At 36.5% G+C, this 17,191-nt stretch overlaps 1 protein-coding gene across 1 annotated transcript; it reads right to left on the bottom strand.

Moving 5' to 3' along the window:
* Nucleotides 1–1,994: 1,994 nt before the first annotated feature.
* Nucleotides 1,995–3,047, bottom strand: LOC660717 (dichaete). Its single transcript, XM_966926.4, has one exon. It carries the CDS (start codon nt 2,974–2,976, stop codon nt 2,296–2,298), a length of 681 nt encoding a protein of 226 aa, XP_972019.2. The 5' UTR covers nt 2,977–3,047; the 3' UTR covers nt 1,995–2,295.
* Between the last annotated feature and the right edge of the window lie 14,144 nt (nt 3,048–17,191).

Here is a 17,191-nt window from a genome sequence, read left to right as displayed (position 1 = left end):
CCGTAAACCCCACAAAAGAGCGAGAATTAATTGTGGTTACAATTTTTTACACGAAAGCTTGAGTTGGGGTTTCTCGGTAAGTGGTAATTCGTTTAACAAATTCTCAGACGGTCTTATCACAAAGTAAACACTTTTCGGTTACTTCTTTGCATTGGAAGAATGAAGATAACGAAAACTTATGGGATTACAAGATTTAAATTTTGGATTACTGGGCGGTAGCTATAAAATTGTCTACCTGACTTCACTTAAGCTCATTACTCGGGTGACAACATATTTCGGAAAATCCAACGTTTAGAGAAAATTTCTTCTTGTCTCTTTCCTTGTCAGAGATTGCAAAAATGCTGGGATCAATATTAACTTTGTCCAATTACACGGTGACATCCTCCAAGTGCATTAATTACACCCCACCCTTTTCTAAGAACCCTCCTTGCGCGACCATGTTTTGTATGCAATGAATCGGCAAATCCTGCAGTTTCCATTCGTGAGGAATTTCATAATTGCAAAAACATCAACACAAAGCCAAGAAAGATTGTTTAATTCGCCACCGACAATGTATTTTCTGTCAACAATCATTTCAATCACGAGTGATTATCGAGTAATGAGTTCGACTCTGTTAACCGTAATATTGCTGGAAATTGGCATAATCTCGAGCTGTGAAATTATTGACAGAGAAAAATATTGTTAGAGCTATTCTTCCATTGTGACATCAACAATGGCAATGAAAACCTTGGAGTAGTTTTTTCAACTAATTTGCATTCATTTGCATAAGTTTACGAGGGAATTGTTAATAGTTTTCTGAATTATTTTGTCACCTTTGTTCAATTAGGAGTAGAAAAACCCCAAATTAATTGTAATTTGAAGCATCAATATTGAGGCACGATCGTAAATTGCTGAACAAATTCCGTGGAGGTGTCACAATTTATCACCGGCATCACTCGAAATAATTTGACTATATCCAACTGTTTTTGATATTGTCAGTATTTTTTAATAACAAGTGATAGCGCAACGAGTCTTGAAGAAAAAATAAATAAGCTAGAGTAAAGCTAGCCCATTTTCTGTTGGTACTTTTTGAGTTGTTTTGCTCTTCGGAAATATAAAAAAGTGATGTTGTAAAGTGGAATTTCATGTGCTTAAATAATTGCTCTTGTAGATTAAAAACAAATTAAATTAAAACTTGCTTAATTAACCTTGGAAAATGATTTTCAAGTCCCAAGTTGTTTCACAAAAAGTCTATGTTGTATCCCTTTTGCTTGCAAGTATGTCAGTAGACCTGAGCGTTATTTCGAATCAATCGCCTGATAAGGTCGAGCTGTAGGGTCCACCTGTCTAAATCGGTCTATTTTTCAACAATAAATGGATTAGATATTTGTAGAGATAGTAGAAAACACCCTATCTTAGTTTCCCGTTTGACAAAAGCGCTCTATCCTTCGGATTGGGGCGAACATAATGGACAATCGATCGAATGTCCGATAACATGAGTTCATTACGTGATAACGTTACCTATAAGCTCAATACCCCAATCTCAAAGATTGAATTTACTCAGACATAACGGAAGCCGAACCAAACATCAATCTGCCATTTAAAAAACCGCCAAAAATAATTAATTTTCATTGTTAGGATCACTTTCAAACCGTATTGTTTCAGTAAGCACCCGGTGGCACTTAAGGATTGAATAACCATTCCGTCCCTTTAAGACTTAATATAGCTTCGTACAATAGTCAAAGTCGAAAGCCACAGTATTCATTCAATTAATTTTTCAATTACTCTTGTCCAATAGGGAGCAAATTCATTATACAAAGACCAAAGAAAATCGAAATAAAAGGGTTGCAGCGGAGAGTTTCTTTGAGGACATTGTTTTTCCAACGGGAACAAACACAATTGTGCTGTTTTTGCAATTGAAGCAGAACTTGGCCAACTTTTCGAGCTTTCCTAAAGCTGCAATTATTCTGCAAACGTAATGGCTCTGAAGGAAGGGGAAAAATCAAATCAGCGAATGTCTTATATTTATTTTATTCATATATACAGTGGCATACAGTGAAACAAATAAACAATAAAAATAACAAACATCTGCATTTGCACTATTGATGGAAAATACAGGATACACTTCTGTGTAATATTGACGACCACAGCGATAATAATTTTAAATTAGAGCTCGAAATCCCGGTTACATTATTTACAAAAATCAGTCGCAATTTACAATCACAGAACATATAAATGAAGAAGTATAGTCCACCCGTTGAGTGAACTACAGCACCTAACAATATTTACAAATTTACACAAGCAATAAATAACGAATCAATACATAACTGGGACCGGCCTGCGGATGTCCAGCTCTGCGGACGCGGGACTCGACGCCGGGCTCGAGGAGGCCGAGTACATCATGGGCGAGGTGGGTATGGTGGGGAACATCCCCATGGAGGTGGGCTGGAACGGCTTCGGCGTGGTGGGATACAGGGACGAGTACAGCGACGAGTGCAGGGAGGAATGCAGCGAGGAAACCACAGCGGGCTGGTGGTGGTTCTGGGCCTTCTCCATCCTCGACATGTCAAACGCCGGGTTGAAGTAGGGATACGGCGAGGTCAGGGCCTCCATGGGCGAGAAATACTGCAGTTGCAAGTTGGGGAAACCCACCCCCGTCTTGAGCGCCGTGGGCAGCGGGCCCTTGGGCTTCCGCCTCGGCCTGTACTTGTAGTCCGGGTGCTGCTTCATGTGCAGGGCCCGGAGCCGCTTAGCCTCGTCGATGAAGGGCCGCTTGTCCACCTCCGACAGCAGCTTCCACTCGGCCCCCAGCCGCTTGGAGATCTCCGAGTTGTGCATCTTGGGGTTCTCGAGGGCGATCTTGCGCCGCTGGATGCGGGACCAGACCATGAAGGCGTTCATGGGCCGCTTGATGTGGCCCTCCGACTGGGAGGCCGGGGGCTGCTGGCTGCTGCTGAAGTCTTCCATCATGCCGGTGAATGGGTATAAATTAGACATCACAAATACACATGAACTTGGGCGAAGCTGGGGAACGACTGCTGTTGGGTGTCGGTTGTTAAAAGGTAGTTGTGTTTCAACGGAAGGCGGAGTTTGAGGATAAGAGAATCGGGAAAGGGGAAACCCCGCCTGCTTTTTTCTCTATTGGCTGATGCCACCCCACTATTCTACGGCGAAAACCACACTTCATTATTTCTTTGTTTTGGTTTTTACTTGCTAGGTGCCTGTTTACTGATTTTCGGATTTGGGTTGGAATTATTTTATCGGAACTGCGTACACACCGAAATGTGGTAAACACGCAAAAAGCATCTTCTATTCAGAATTGGATGGCAAGGTAATTTTTATCAAGATAAACATTGGAAAAGAATAATATTTTTAATAAAAGTTACAATAAAAATATCAAACTCAAAAAACATCGTATTAAAATTTTTGTTACTACAGTAAGTCCTCGACTAACCGGCTCCCTCACGAGCAAATTAATTTGAAACAATTTTTTTTACAATAGCTTTCTAGTTTTGTAATCATTAGAGCAACAAGAAAATATTATTTATATTATTATATAATATTATTTATTATATAATTATATTATTATATTAGACATCGATTTTTTTTAATTAATTTAAGGTCGTATTAAATGTTTATACAGGTTGCTCAAAAACTGGCGCACCAACTCAGTGGGAGCTTAAATTTTGAAAAAAAATTTAGTCACATTTTAAAACATCTGCAGCTACAAACTAATTTTGTTAACTTCCTAAATTTTTATATTTTTTTAATATTTTCATGTTTTAATTATTTTATATTTTCCCACTGTAATTCATTTTTTTGATACAGCAAAGTGTGTCGGATGTGTTTTTAGGCAACTCTTGCAAATTTATGCCTGTTATTTTGTGTAATTTTGCGCCAAGATAGCGCAAACTTTGATTGGATCGATTGTGTGTCGAATGTGTCATTTTGTGAGCGATGATGCGCTGAAACCAGTTCGAACCCATAATCTGAATAAGTCGAAGTCGTTTGTGCCTTGAAAAATGAATTAAATTCGACCGAAAACGCAAACTTCCCAACTCGACAAAACATTTTCTAACACACAAGCGCTGTGCCTTGGAGTGCACAAGTGTAAATTTTCATCATAATGGTGAATCGTCGGCTTTTCAATCGAATTCTGTACACAAATATCTGCAACATACAAGCGCCCACAGTGGATATATTGAAATCTTTTCAATTGCTTTGTAAATTCAGACCACACAATGCGGCATTTGTGTATTTTATTTGTAGCAGTCCACGTTCCTTATGCGGGGGAAATGGGTTACATTTGTTGGATTAAAGATTTTCTGTATGGGAAAAATCATTCAGTTGTACAGTGAATTCTCTCTTGCAAAAAATCGGCCCCCACGTCACCACCACGTACTCCCACCGGCCTAATTTGGCCCCCTGGTGACCGCAGCGCCGCCCCATCGCTTCCACTGTCTATAATTTAGGCCATCAAGCCGAAAAAATTATTTTACACCCCTTGATGGAAATGTCAGCTCTTGTACTGAATTCACTGGACGGTTGATGTAGCAAGGACATAGGACTTTTGTGACCCCAATGTGCTTATTACATTGTTAACTGTAACGGTCACAATACCCTTTTGTTTTCGCACAGTTCGGGTTTATTGTAAACAGGGCCCGAATTACAATGCCCTTCACTCACACACACTACGACAATTCGGTACTCATAGACTGATATTGCGGTTAAGTTATGTAGATAAGAAGTTAATTAGCTACGAATTTGCGACGTGTTTGCCACAAAATTACTCGTTGGGATGGCCTCCATTATACGTTATTCCACATTATGGTGCGCCCACATTTATGCAAAGTATTGTTGACACTAAATTATTTACTCAAATTACATCAGCTTGAACTTGGGTACTTCCTTGCTGGCAAGTGTAAAAATTAGAAAAAAACATTTTTTGATATTACGTAAGTCATAAATTCACAAAATTTTCTGCTCTGGAGAGGATTTCCAAATTATTTATGAATTTTTTTTTAAGTTTGTGTAAAACTTGCTACATTAGGAAGGTAATAATTTAAAAAAATGAAAAACAAATGAATGATTTCAATTTTTTTTTAAATCTTTTCACTGGACTCCGCTACTCAGCGCATTAAGTTTTTTAATTCTAATCGGAACGCTCAGTAACGCAGCCTTTAGGGAACAAGTGGTTATTATTCTTCGCCTCGACATATTTGTGATCGGTGAGTACAAGGGCGAGAATGGTAAGCCGGGACCATCAAGGTCTATTGAACATTGGCGCCAACAATCAGCCCCTGACAGTACGCCATCAGGGCCCTATTCAGGCACAATTTAATTGATTAAAAAAGGATTACGAAAGTTGTAAAAATAATTAATCATTAACCCTTGACAAAAATGTCTCGAGATTTCGTCCCGCATGTACACAATGTAATCTAATGATTCGTACAGGCCACAATGATGTTAGAGAATGCAAACTAACGATCCGTTTCATCGCTTAAAACATCATAAAAGCAGCGGCGGCTCCATGAATATTTCTGCCATCGGGTTTGAACAATATTCCAGAAAACCCGCACGCCGCTGGTGCGGCACCGTGAGAGCCTTTTTTCCCGGACAGGATGAGTAGCGGAAGGATAAAGGAGAGTGTCATCACTCGAAAATGTCGCACAGTAATTTATCTTATTAGCTTTCATTACTCACACTCAGTTTCCATCTTATTCTCCGACGTGAATAGCTTATTATTCGATTAAATTGAAGAAAGATTCTTGTCGCACAAACAACCTCACCCCTTTATCCAGTTGTCACCGATGGGACGTACATTTATCTCTTACCCACCTAATGATTGTTGTTTATTAATTTCATGTACGTAATTACAAATTAATTCTTGTTGTTTGGTGGTTTGCGGTTTTTGTGGCGGTGAGACCAGCGGGGTTCCCACAGTCCACTCAAGTCGAGCACCTTGTTCAAAGCCCAGTTTACCATTGTTAATTCTAAGTCGAGCTTTCGACGCTTACACTTACATCAATAACGCGGTCTTAATGGCCAGGGTATATTTCATCGGGCTCTTATGCCCGCTTAAATCAAAAGGGAAATCAGCGGCCGTTTAAAGCAGAGCACAGTCAAAAATATTTTTTACGGGCGAATGTCACCCACGCCCCACGCGCCACTCGGTCGCTATTAATATTAATCTTGGAGCAATTTGTAAAAACCTACGTTCGACGTTTCGGGGTGTGAGTATAAATTCGCACACCTAATTTAAATTTCAATAAGCAGAGAAAGCGACAATGGACCGTGAGTGATATACACACGGGGTAGAGCGAGTGAGAAAGAGAGAGAGTGAGGGCGTATCACAATGGGCGCTTTTGTGGACATCTCAATCTACGCCCGTGGTGGAAGTGTGTCTAGTTACAATGATACACATCTGCATTTGAAAGAGTGTCAGCCAGCGACGAGTTGGAAATGATATGGAAATTGATTTGTGTCGACAGTTTGCATAAGATACGAGGAGGCGGTGTTTTCACAGATAATCATCCAAGAGGAAAAACATATTTCCCAATTCGTGATGCTTGTGCTCTGATGATGAGTAGCGAACTATTTTTTAATTATGGAAGGGTTTTTCGAATGTTTCATCCACTTTGGAGCTATTTCGATGACGGGAAAGTGGTTTGCCAGATATGCTTCAAAGAAAATAAAATAAAATTTTTGATTAGTTAGTAGGATGTGACAAGATTACAGATTTTTGGAAAAAAGTTTAAACTTTTACATTTTGTGGTCACCTAGTAATATAATACGACGTACGGAATATAATACCGATTACGGACATCTTACTGAAAACAAATCGTTATGCGCTATTACTTTTAATTTAAAACTATTTTGATGTCATCCTATATGTAGAATGATCCGGGGATCGATTGGCGTCGAGAAAATCGCCGAATTCACAATAGTTTTGTAGTTATGAATTTTTTAAAATTTTACCAATTTTTGCATTTATCTGCAATTTATTCAAAAACTATTAGTCGGAGAACAATATTTTTTTTTTGAAAAAAGTAGATAATTTAAAGAGCTTTCCAACGATAATACACTCTATGGGGTTATCTCTGATAGTTCCGGAGCTATTGCTTGACAAATGTTCCGGGTACCCAAAATCGACAAAAATTGCGACGAAAATTGAAAAAATCAAACATCAAAAAATCGAACATATGGACTTTTTTGGACTTTTAACAACTCTAGAGAGTTGTAAAGGCATATATAAATACGAAAAAGTATGATAGAACGAATTTAAAAAAAAATATTTTTTCACTTTCTTGAAGGTAAGTGTTTATTACTCAGGAAATTTTAGCAAAAAAAAATCAAATTTTTAAATCTCGTGAAAAGTTTGTATAATACAGAAAATGAGCCGCTGAATTCAATGGAGCAAACCGCATTGCTCTACGACTTTTAGTTTTTGAGTTATGAATTTTTTTGTTGGATAAAATTTTCCACCATGACAAATGGCTACCGTAAATTTAGGCAAAAAATTTTAAATTTTTAATTCTTGTGAAAAATTGATATAATATGTAAAATGAGCCGTAGAATTCAACCGAACAAACCGCAATGCTCTACGACTTTTAGTTTTTTTTTTATGAATTTTTTTAGTAAAAAACTTTGATCGCCTCTGTAGCCGAAACCGTTGCCCGAAGCGGGTCCGGGTTTAATCGAAAAAATAGAGAAAACTAAGCGCTATCAGATGGTTTTTTGTTCGTTGCTCTAAGTCTTACAGTTTCCGAGAAAAACGCAAAAAAAGTTTCCATTTTCACTTTTTTTCAATTTCAACCGCCAATTACGGCGAAACTATTAGAGTTATCGAGAAACGGAAAAATTGAGGACAACCGGAATAAAAAACTCTACAAAATGGCATAAGACTCAAGGCGATATTTCGCAAAAAATTTTTCAATTTTCAATCGCCGATTACGGCCAAACTAAAAGACTTAGGAGAAAACGCTTTTTTAGATCGGAAAGAGCACATCAAAATCTATGAGACAGAATAGGTTTTATTTGATTCTGAGACACTTTTAAAATTGACCATTTTGAAGGGGGGGGGTGTTAAATGTTTTTTATTTTTTTTATTTTTCCAATTACGACCAAAATATTCAAAAAAGTGGAACTGTTTTGATCCTTACTTATGCAAAATGATCCGGGGAATCGATTGGCATCGAAAAAATTGCCAAATTCCCAATAGTTTTTTGGTCATGAATTTTTTAAAATTTTACCAATTTTTGCATTTATCTGCAATTTGCTCAAAAACTATTAGTCGGAAAACAATATTTTTTTTTGAAAAAAATAGGTAATTCAAAGAGCTTTTCAACGATAATCCACTTCATGGGGTTATCTCTGATAGTTCCGGAGCTATTGCTCAACAAATGTTCCGGGTACCCAAAATTGACAAAAATTGCGACGAAAATTGAAAAAATCAAACATCAAATAATCGGACATATGGACTTTTTTGGACTTTTAACAACTCTAGAGAGTTGTAAAGGCATATATAAATACGAAAAAGTATGATAGAACGAATTTAAAAAAAATAATTTTTTCACTTTCTTGAAGGTAAGTCTTATTACTCAGGAAATTTTAGCAAAAAAAATCAAAATTTTAAATCTCGTAAAAAAATGGTATAATACAGAAAATGACCCGCTGAATTCAATGGAACAAACCGCATTGCTCTACCACTTTTAGTTTTTAAGTTATGAATTTTTTTGTTGAATAAAATTTTCTACTATGACAAATGGTTACACTAAATTTAGGCAAAAAAATTTAAATTACGGTTAAGCTTTTCGAAAAAGTGAAACTGTTTTAATTTTCACCCATGCAAAATGATCCAGGGAATCGATTGACATCGAGAAAATTGCCAAATTCTCAATAGTTTTTTAGTTATGAATTTTTTAAAATTTGACTAATTTTTGCCTTTATTTGCAATTTTCTCGAAAACTATTAGTCGAAAAACAATAGACTTTTTTGAAAAAGATAGATAATTAAAAAAGCTTTCCAAAGATAATACATTTCATGGGGTGATCTCTAATAGTTCCGGAGTTATTGCTCGATGAATATTCCGAATGCCGGAAATCGACCAAAATCGCGACAAAAACGGCAATAATCAAAACTTTGAAAATCGAGCCAGTTGATCTTTTTTCTACTTTTAACAACTCCAAAGGGCTGTAAAACCATAGAAAAGTTCATAAAACGTTGCTAGAAAGTTTAATTTTTTTTTTCATTCTACTACGTCAAAACTATTAGAATTGGCGAAAATAATGTGTAAAATAAGTCACAAAATTCGTTTGACATATCTTTAATAATTCGCTTTTTCATTACTCATACAATCTTCAAAGGACAGAGACACTTTTTTTCATTTATTTCGGATATGGATATACTTCTAGTGCTTAGTTTAGTTGGAATCCACCTAATACTCAAATGGAGAGTTTGACGTAATTATTAGCTACTCTAAAATCCAGTTTTTTTATTTTCTGATAATCACTATTACTAATACTTTTGGCGCTCAATTGAAAATTGGTCAAGATGACTTAATAAAATTTGATAACTCTTTGGAAAAGGCCTGTCGAAGCGAGCGGGTGATGAGATGATGATGATGAGTGGGTTTGTACGAGAAAGCTGTAAGAATCCGTGATGCGACTCCGCCTTCTTCGCCATCTTGTGGCTGGCAAACACATCAATCTAATTGATAAAGATCATTACTCATTGGGAGCATCTGCTCGTTCCTCTTCAATAGTCAATCAGAGGAGGAAACGAAGGCTAATGGTGGGCCCGATTGTAAAAATTACGGCCCTAGCCCCGACTTGATTATAATGGTCTGGTGTGTGTTTGCCAACACCTCAATGATAATTATACGTCGAGGTTTTGTTTGAAATGCGTTGAATGGTTATTTTCTATTATTTGTCGATGTTATCAGGTATGATTGCAGGGTCCGGCGTTGTTGATTGATGTAATGAGAAAATAAATTAGTTTGTCCATTCATTCGGACATGTTTGTTTAAATAAATCAATTCGGGCGTCTGATACGCGTCCAGAGTCGGCTCGGATGTTTATATCGGTGATTTTTTGCGGGGATAAATGGCAAGCAACAAACAACTTAGTGCTACATAATGGACATTATATTCGCTCGGCTGCAAATCCACTTAGGCTCCCTTTTATAAAAATCGAACATTTGACCGGCACACAAACAAATCGACGAACGTCCCGCCCTTTTATAATACGGCTAATAGCCGCCGGAAACGGGTGGCGCTGCCGGCTATACAACAGGAGCTTTGCGCAGCGGCCATTTAGAAAAGTTCCGGAGGTACCGGAAACATTAGCCGTTTGTTGGAAGGTTATGTCGGCCCATTAATCATATCTTGTTCTCGACTATAAAGCTCTTTTGTTGCCAATATTATTATTGATATTCTTGTTTGCTATTTCGGTCCCATTTTCGTGTTATAAATGATATTTGTTGGCACGAAATAGAGATATGTTTCTTTCCGGACTCTAAACTTGTACAACTGCTTCAAAAGTTTCACAATGCCAGGATTTTATTTTTAAAGTAGGTAATGACAAAGGCAACAACTACTCAAATGAATTGCATTTCTGAAAGGTGTCTAATCTACCGGAAACCTTTACACATGTTACGTATTTCCGTCTTACTTTTTATTTTGATAACACAAAAATTGATGAAAAAAATTAATGAACAAATATTTTTTCGAATAAGTAGTAAGAAATTATTAAAACTCAGCGAAGTGCATTAGCACGTTTTTTCAATTGCCGGTCAGGTGCTAGATGAAGCCACGACGTTTTATGAAATTTAAAATTTCCAAGACTTTCATAATAGCTGAAAATGAAACTGAAAAAAAAATTTTGCGCTTTGCTAAAGGAAAATTCTACAAAATAAATAAACAGCTCACCTTAGTTCTATAATTTATTTTATAATTTACATTTACATTGTTTTTTTTTTGTTCTCAATGATGTATCATAAGCATAATATAATTTTTCTCCTTGACCTCAAAAAATTGTATTAAAAATTTTGCCTAAACAGAATTTTTTGGTTTTAGAAGAGTATCCATTTTTTGTCGAATTGCTTTTTAGGCTGAATCTTACCACAGGACTTAGGTAGGTAATGAAACAGTTTCTTAAAAGTAGGAAGGTTCTGATCAGCATTGAAACATTTTCTCAGACATATTGACCTTAAAAATTTACAACTTTTTTAACTATTCAACTTAGGTATTAAATGTTATTGTTTTTGTTAACTGAAATCATATTTGGTGCTTTACTATTCTTGTTAAAGTCAAGAAAAAAAAAGTTACATAATAAAAAATAACGAAATAAATAAAGTTAAATGTCTCTAAATTTCTTAAATGTAAGAGTGGAATTGAGGTAGCATATTATTTATTTTAGTTTAAGAGGTGGTCAGGTTGGCAGTTTTCATATTGCTAAGATGGGGTCTATTTTCTGAGATAAGAAAACACGTCCTTAAATTTGTTAGTCTCTGGTTGAGAATGAGTTGATGTTATGCAAATGGTGCTTTTTATGGAGTTTGATCGCATGCCGCGTCGCAATTTGGTTTGTTCCGGAAGTTCCGGAGTCTTCGTCGGGCCGTTTCCGAGCAATATTGGGCCAGTCTTTCGCTCGGCAGACAATCAATACAAGAGCGCGTTGTCAAATTTGAAAGCCATTGCATTTAAAATCACAAAAGTTGAAAGCGAGAAAAATCCATTACCAATATCTGCATTATTTCTGGAGCTCCTCCAACGCCAACTTACATAATGAAAACTGTGCGCCGTGACGTCCACAATGGTTTCGGCGAGACACTCCAACAAAAGCCCGGTTGTCGTGCGTCTGACAGATTTTCAAAAAGAAAATGCGCGCGGATAGTGTGTGAGCACCGCTGTTCAAACACATCGCGTTTTGTAGTAAAAATTTTCAAATTTAATATCCGGTTAGATAATCCGGGCAAGGCAACCGTATCCGAATCGATCAAATAGAGAAAAAAGCAAAACCAATTTTAGATTCAATCAATCACAAATACATCTATTGACAAAGAACATTCTTGATTAGACGGACCTGCTCCTCGCAGGGCCGGCGCAGGGGAAGGAGGTCCATTGTTGGCGCACAGATTCGTGATTTTAATCAAGGGTACCCTCTTCTCTCTGATATGTGGAATTAAACGTCATTCAGACGATATTGTGCCCTCACAAACAGATTTGCAGCGCGACTATGCAATTTTTTTCTGAAAAACCGCACACATTTTTTGTTTTATTCCGGGATATTGGACGCGAAATTGAGTGAGACTTTCCAGCTTTTGTAATTGGCGCGTGATTGACGCGTCCATTTAATATGTTTGAGTTGGTTTCTTTTTTCATTCTTGTTTCAATTTTTGAATAAGAATGTAATTTAACGGTCACATCCCATGCTACTTGTGTCTTTGTCACACCTTATTATTCGATAAATTGGAGATACACTGTGTTAAATGCAATGTCAGCCTCACAATGGAATCAATTAAAGTTCGATCCGTGAGTTTCTAAACGCTCTCTTCGGTCCAAAACACACACAGCTCCTCCACTGTTCGAGACTATCCCAAAACTAATTTTAACGCTCGGAAATATTTTAATTATGAGGGATGATTACGTCTTTTATTCCTCCCGAAATCCACCAAAATGCAAGCAGTAGTTGCCATTGTCGCTTTTTGTACCTTTTATCAGACACTACAATACCACTTACGACTCCCCCACGCATAAGGGTTAAATCTTCGATTAAACCATAGAAGGCGTCAGAAATCGGGGCTGCGCCCTAGACACGGCCTTTGTTGCCTCAATCAACCTCTCCCACTGATCCGTCTTCTAATAACTTCCAAATGACAACAGCTCCAAGCCATTCTTCCACCTCAAATTGGCTTACACACCAACTTCAAGGTGTTACAGGCAATAAGAAAAAATTTCAAAGAAGACTGAACTTTGATGGTTTTTAATTTTTTTTTCACAAATTTAAAGTCATAGTGTTAACAAATAAAAGTTTTTTTCTCATACATTTTTTTTCATTTTCAATTGGAATATTTAGTATTTTGGCGAAGAAGTGTTTTTTATCTGAATTAATCTACCTGATGAGCGCGGGCTTGGAGCCCTCCACATCTGGATAATTAAGAGGGTGCACACCCGTGTCTAATTTCTCCCAATCGAGTGTTTCTCCCCCGCTATCCGACTGTTTTCATTGGAAACGATTCAATTTACCGAAGCGAATTGTGTTTGAAATTCATCATTTGCATTAACTGTATTTTTGCGAGCGGAGGAGAGAATCGTATCGTGAGATATACATTTTCTTGCAACACAATACGGACTCCTGTGCATTTCAATCAACACAATTTCCGCGGCTCAAGTTTATTTGTCATTGTGTGAAGTTTTATGCTGCACTCACAGATGGCCCAGCCTCCATTAAATGAACACAATGAGGCTTTCATCTGGATTAGCGCGACTCTCCCGAGACGAGCTTCGAATATTTGTTTTAACGTCTGGACGAATTCAAAAAATTTCGAAGAAATCGAGCAAAACCGCGCGATTGGAAAAAATCTGGAACATGAGATGATTTCAATACGCCCATGACATAAAACGACCATTATTGTCATCAGTATCGGAACTGAATAACGTAAAAGCTTCCAGAATGAGCTTTGTTCTTTACAGCTATAGGAAGAAATGTAAAAGTCATACAACAGCGAGCTTTCGATAGAAAAGCTTCATTGTTATGAGCGCGCGTTCTCTAGAGATTCAAAATAAGAAAGCACTGTGGCTGCTATTTTCTGAAAAGAATGTCGATGCATTCATGACGACTATTTGTCTCCATCTTAATAGAAAATTATCACGAAATAATACCGGCTGCGAACAAATGCGAAGGCATACCTTTCATTTGCAACCACAAAAAAGTAACGAGGGAAATTATTTATTCATATTTGGAACAAAAATTACAAACTTTTCAATCAAGGAAAGGCTTACAGGGTCGCTGATAAAGCAGCTAAATGTTCCTTTATTATTTTTTTGAACAATTATTATTAACTTTTACTTATTTTTTTCGTCCATTTCCATTTCCAAGACTAACAAAATTAGTTAGATATATTTTTTTTGAAATAATATATTGTGTATATGTTATATTTATATTCCAGGACTCAGAAAAAACTGTTTTTCTTAACAATATTAAATCCATACTTTTTAGCGATCTTGTATTTAGGAAATGTTTGTTGCTATACAGGATTGCTAAAAAAATGGATACAGTTAAATATTTTAAAAACTATTCATCAACACTTAGTGAAATTTAGTACATGCTTAAAAGTACATAAATTCTATTGTTCAGGTGTTTATCAATTTTTTGTCACTATTTGTTCTTAGGATACAAAGCTAACTTGATTTTTTTGTGGCAAGAGGGAGTCAAATTTAACATTTTTAAGAAGAACGTTTTTTTGTGTTGTAACACATGAATACCTACCTTATTTTAATCTAAATAAAAAAAATCGAATGAAATTTTTTTTGAAAAATGTAAAATTTTGTTAGTATTGAAAATGTTGTCTTTATCTATCGTTATCTTTTTGTCGCTTACTCACTGACCAAACAATAAGTAAAAATTTATAAGAATTGTTAAAATAACACTTTGAACTGAAAAAGAACATTTATTAAACCCGAAATACATGATTTTTATGCTACAAAAGATATTCAAATTGATTCCCACTGACTTTTCTTGGCTTTCTGTCGTCATAACTAACCAACATGAGATTTTTTTCGCTCAGTTTAACTTAAATGTATTGAATTGGAATTGGGTTTTTCTTTTTTTACCTTTTAATAAAAATAAAGGTGTGTACTTATATAAATAAATTGTATTTTATATAAATATAAGAATAATATAAAAAATTATATTTATATAAATTTGGATCTTCGTGCCATTAAAAAAAACTTAAGTCAGCCTTGTATTTTCAAAATATATGATGGCAGAAAATTATATAAGTTTTCAGATAATAGAATTTAAACACTTTTAACTGTTTCTCAAACTTTAAAGTATTGTGGCAACGTTTTTTTTGTACATCATTAAATTTTTATTATGGTACCCCTAAAGCGTAATACTCTTCAAGCTAGTCACTCAGGCAAGCTTATTGTGATTTATTGCAGACTGGCTGTAGTTTTTGAGAACTGATCGGTATCGTAAATATTTTCGCGTCACCTTTGCTTATGTTAAACACAATTATCTGTTGTAAAACTTTGTGGTGTACAAAGAAATACTCTGTGAAACTGTTCTGAAAATATTTAACGGTATCTATACTTTTAAGCGACCTTGTATAAATTTGGCCAAAATTGAATGGCGTTGCGGTTTTGCAGGTCGTGGTCGTTTTGTCCAGATAATGCCATTATCGAAAACACGTTTACGTAACGACGAGATAATGCCGCGTCTCTCCTGCAATTGCTAATAACAATCAATTTACATAGGTAATGGGTGTATCGTTTACTGAATAGTTAATCTATAGTTGTTACACCCCGAGTGTATCAATAGTTCGATTGTGCGTAACCCAATAGACACAATAGTGAACAATGCTACCACACATGCAATTGTATGCATTGTTGGTCGCGCCATCTATCTATAACAATGAAGGGAAATGACAACCTGCTGCAGGAAATGGCACAGCAGGCAGATCAAAATATCGGCATAGCCAGTTAGTTTACGCTCCGAAATAAAAATGATTTAGTCGCAGAGCAAATTTGCTTTGTTGCGACGTCGGGGGCGACTTTGGGGCTTCAGCAATTATAAAATTAAATCGTTTCTTTGCAATCTGCGGCGAGATTTAATCTGTAGCGTTTGATCTGTCGTATCGGCGATTACCTGAAAGGTTTCCGATTTGTCCCCAGAAATTGAAACTTGAAGTTTTAATTTACTAGAAGGGATTAATTGTCGGTGCCAGACGACGTTTTCTGATCGATCTATGTGTCGAGGGAAATTTGCACAAAACGCCCATTTTATGCCAACAATAAAATTCTTGCGAGTTTAATATCTTAATGAAAAGCCATTATGTTTTATTGTGCGGGGATTGTGTGTCGTGTTATACAAACAACGCGTTAAATATCTGATCAAGAGGGCATATTTGCCCACTGATTAGACGAGATATGATAAGTTTATGGCCGATTTTTACGGCCGGATACGTTTATGCAATTAAGATACTCAATGGCCATCCTTTAGGCCAGTCTTTCCATTCACAGACGGAAAAAGATAAATATTTGTGTAAATTATGTCGCGTGACCCTAATGCTAACTTTATGGCCTTAAAAACTCCAAGCTAAGTCTTAATTAATTTGAGCAGTGCGTGCTCGCTTCGCATTCAGACGGATGAATAAATTTAAATCTTCAACTATGTTTCCAGCCATTATGAATATAAATGGCGTTTGGATTAGATAAATCAGATTTAACACAAGGTTTTTGCAGTATCACTCATACTCCAGTGGAACACATTACTGCCCGGAACCTAGCCCTTAATCTGGAGTTACTACGGAATAAGCCTGTTTTAAAAATTTTATGCGCAATACTGGAAACGGCATGAAAGCTCTGTCCCTGAAGAAATGTAATCAGAGTAATGCATTGCTGAGTAATAAAAGCATAATTGGAGAGGTTTATCTAGTCTATGCAAATGTTACGGCTCTTTGCCACATACAATGTAGCAAAACACAGCCTCCAGAGGCTTGCCGTTACAACAACCACTTTCTCATTTTGCAAAAATTTAATTTGCAAACAATAAATTAACGAAAAAACTGTGTGGAAGACCACCCAATCGTTTGTGCAAAGCAGCCTGGAAGTGATCGCTTGAAAGCTCCAGGTGTGGAGCAGCTAGTTTATGTCGTTTCAAATTGACACTTTTTGAAATTTTTAACGCGGGGTAATATAATAGCCGGGGGCGTTCTGACAAAGGCCTATTTTTGCGCTGCATTCAATCCCGGCGTCGCGTTCTAAATTCATTACAGAGACGTATATTATGACGGTACACATTCACCATCCACCTATACCAACATAATTCTAACAGCGTGTACGTCACGCGCATTCATTTGCATGATAAATTCCCCACTAGAACTCGAAATGATAATACGATTTTAGTTCTGAAAGGTGAAAATAAATTGATTTCGCGTTTCTGGTGACATATTAATGCACGTATTAAGATTTGTGACGTGCGCCCAAGTC

Source organism: Tribolium castaneum, chromosome 5 (genome assembly GCF_031307605.1).
Source record: "Tribolium castaneum strain GA2 chromosome 5, icTriCast1.1, whole genome shotgun sequence".
Taxonomy (NCBI): Eukaryota; Metazoa; Arthropoda; class Insecta; order Coleoptera; family Tenebrionidae; genus Tribolium; species Tribolium castaneum.
The sequence above is the reverse complement of the archived record's forward strand: the minus strand, read 5'-3'. Positions and strand labels throughout refer to the sequence as shown.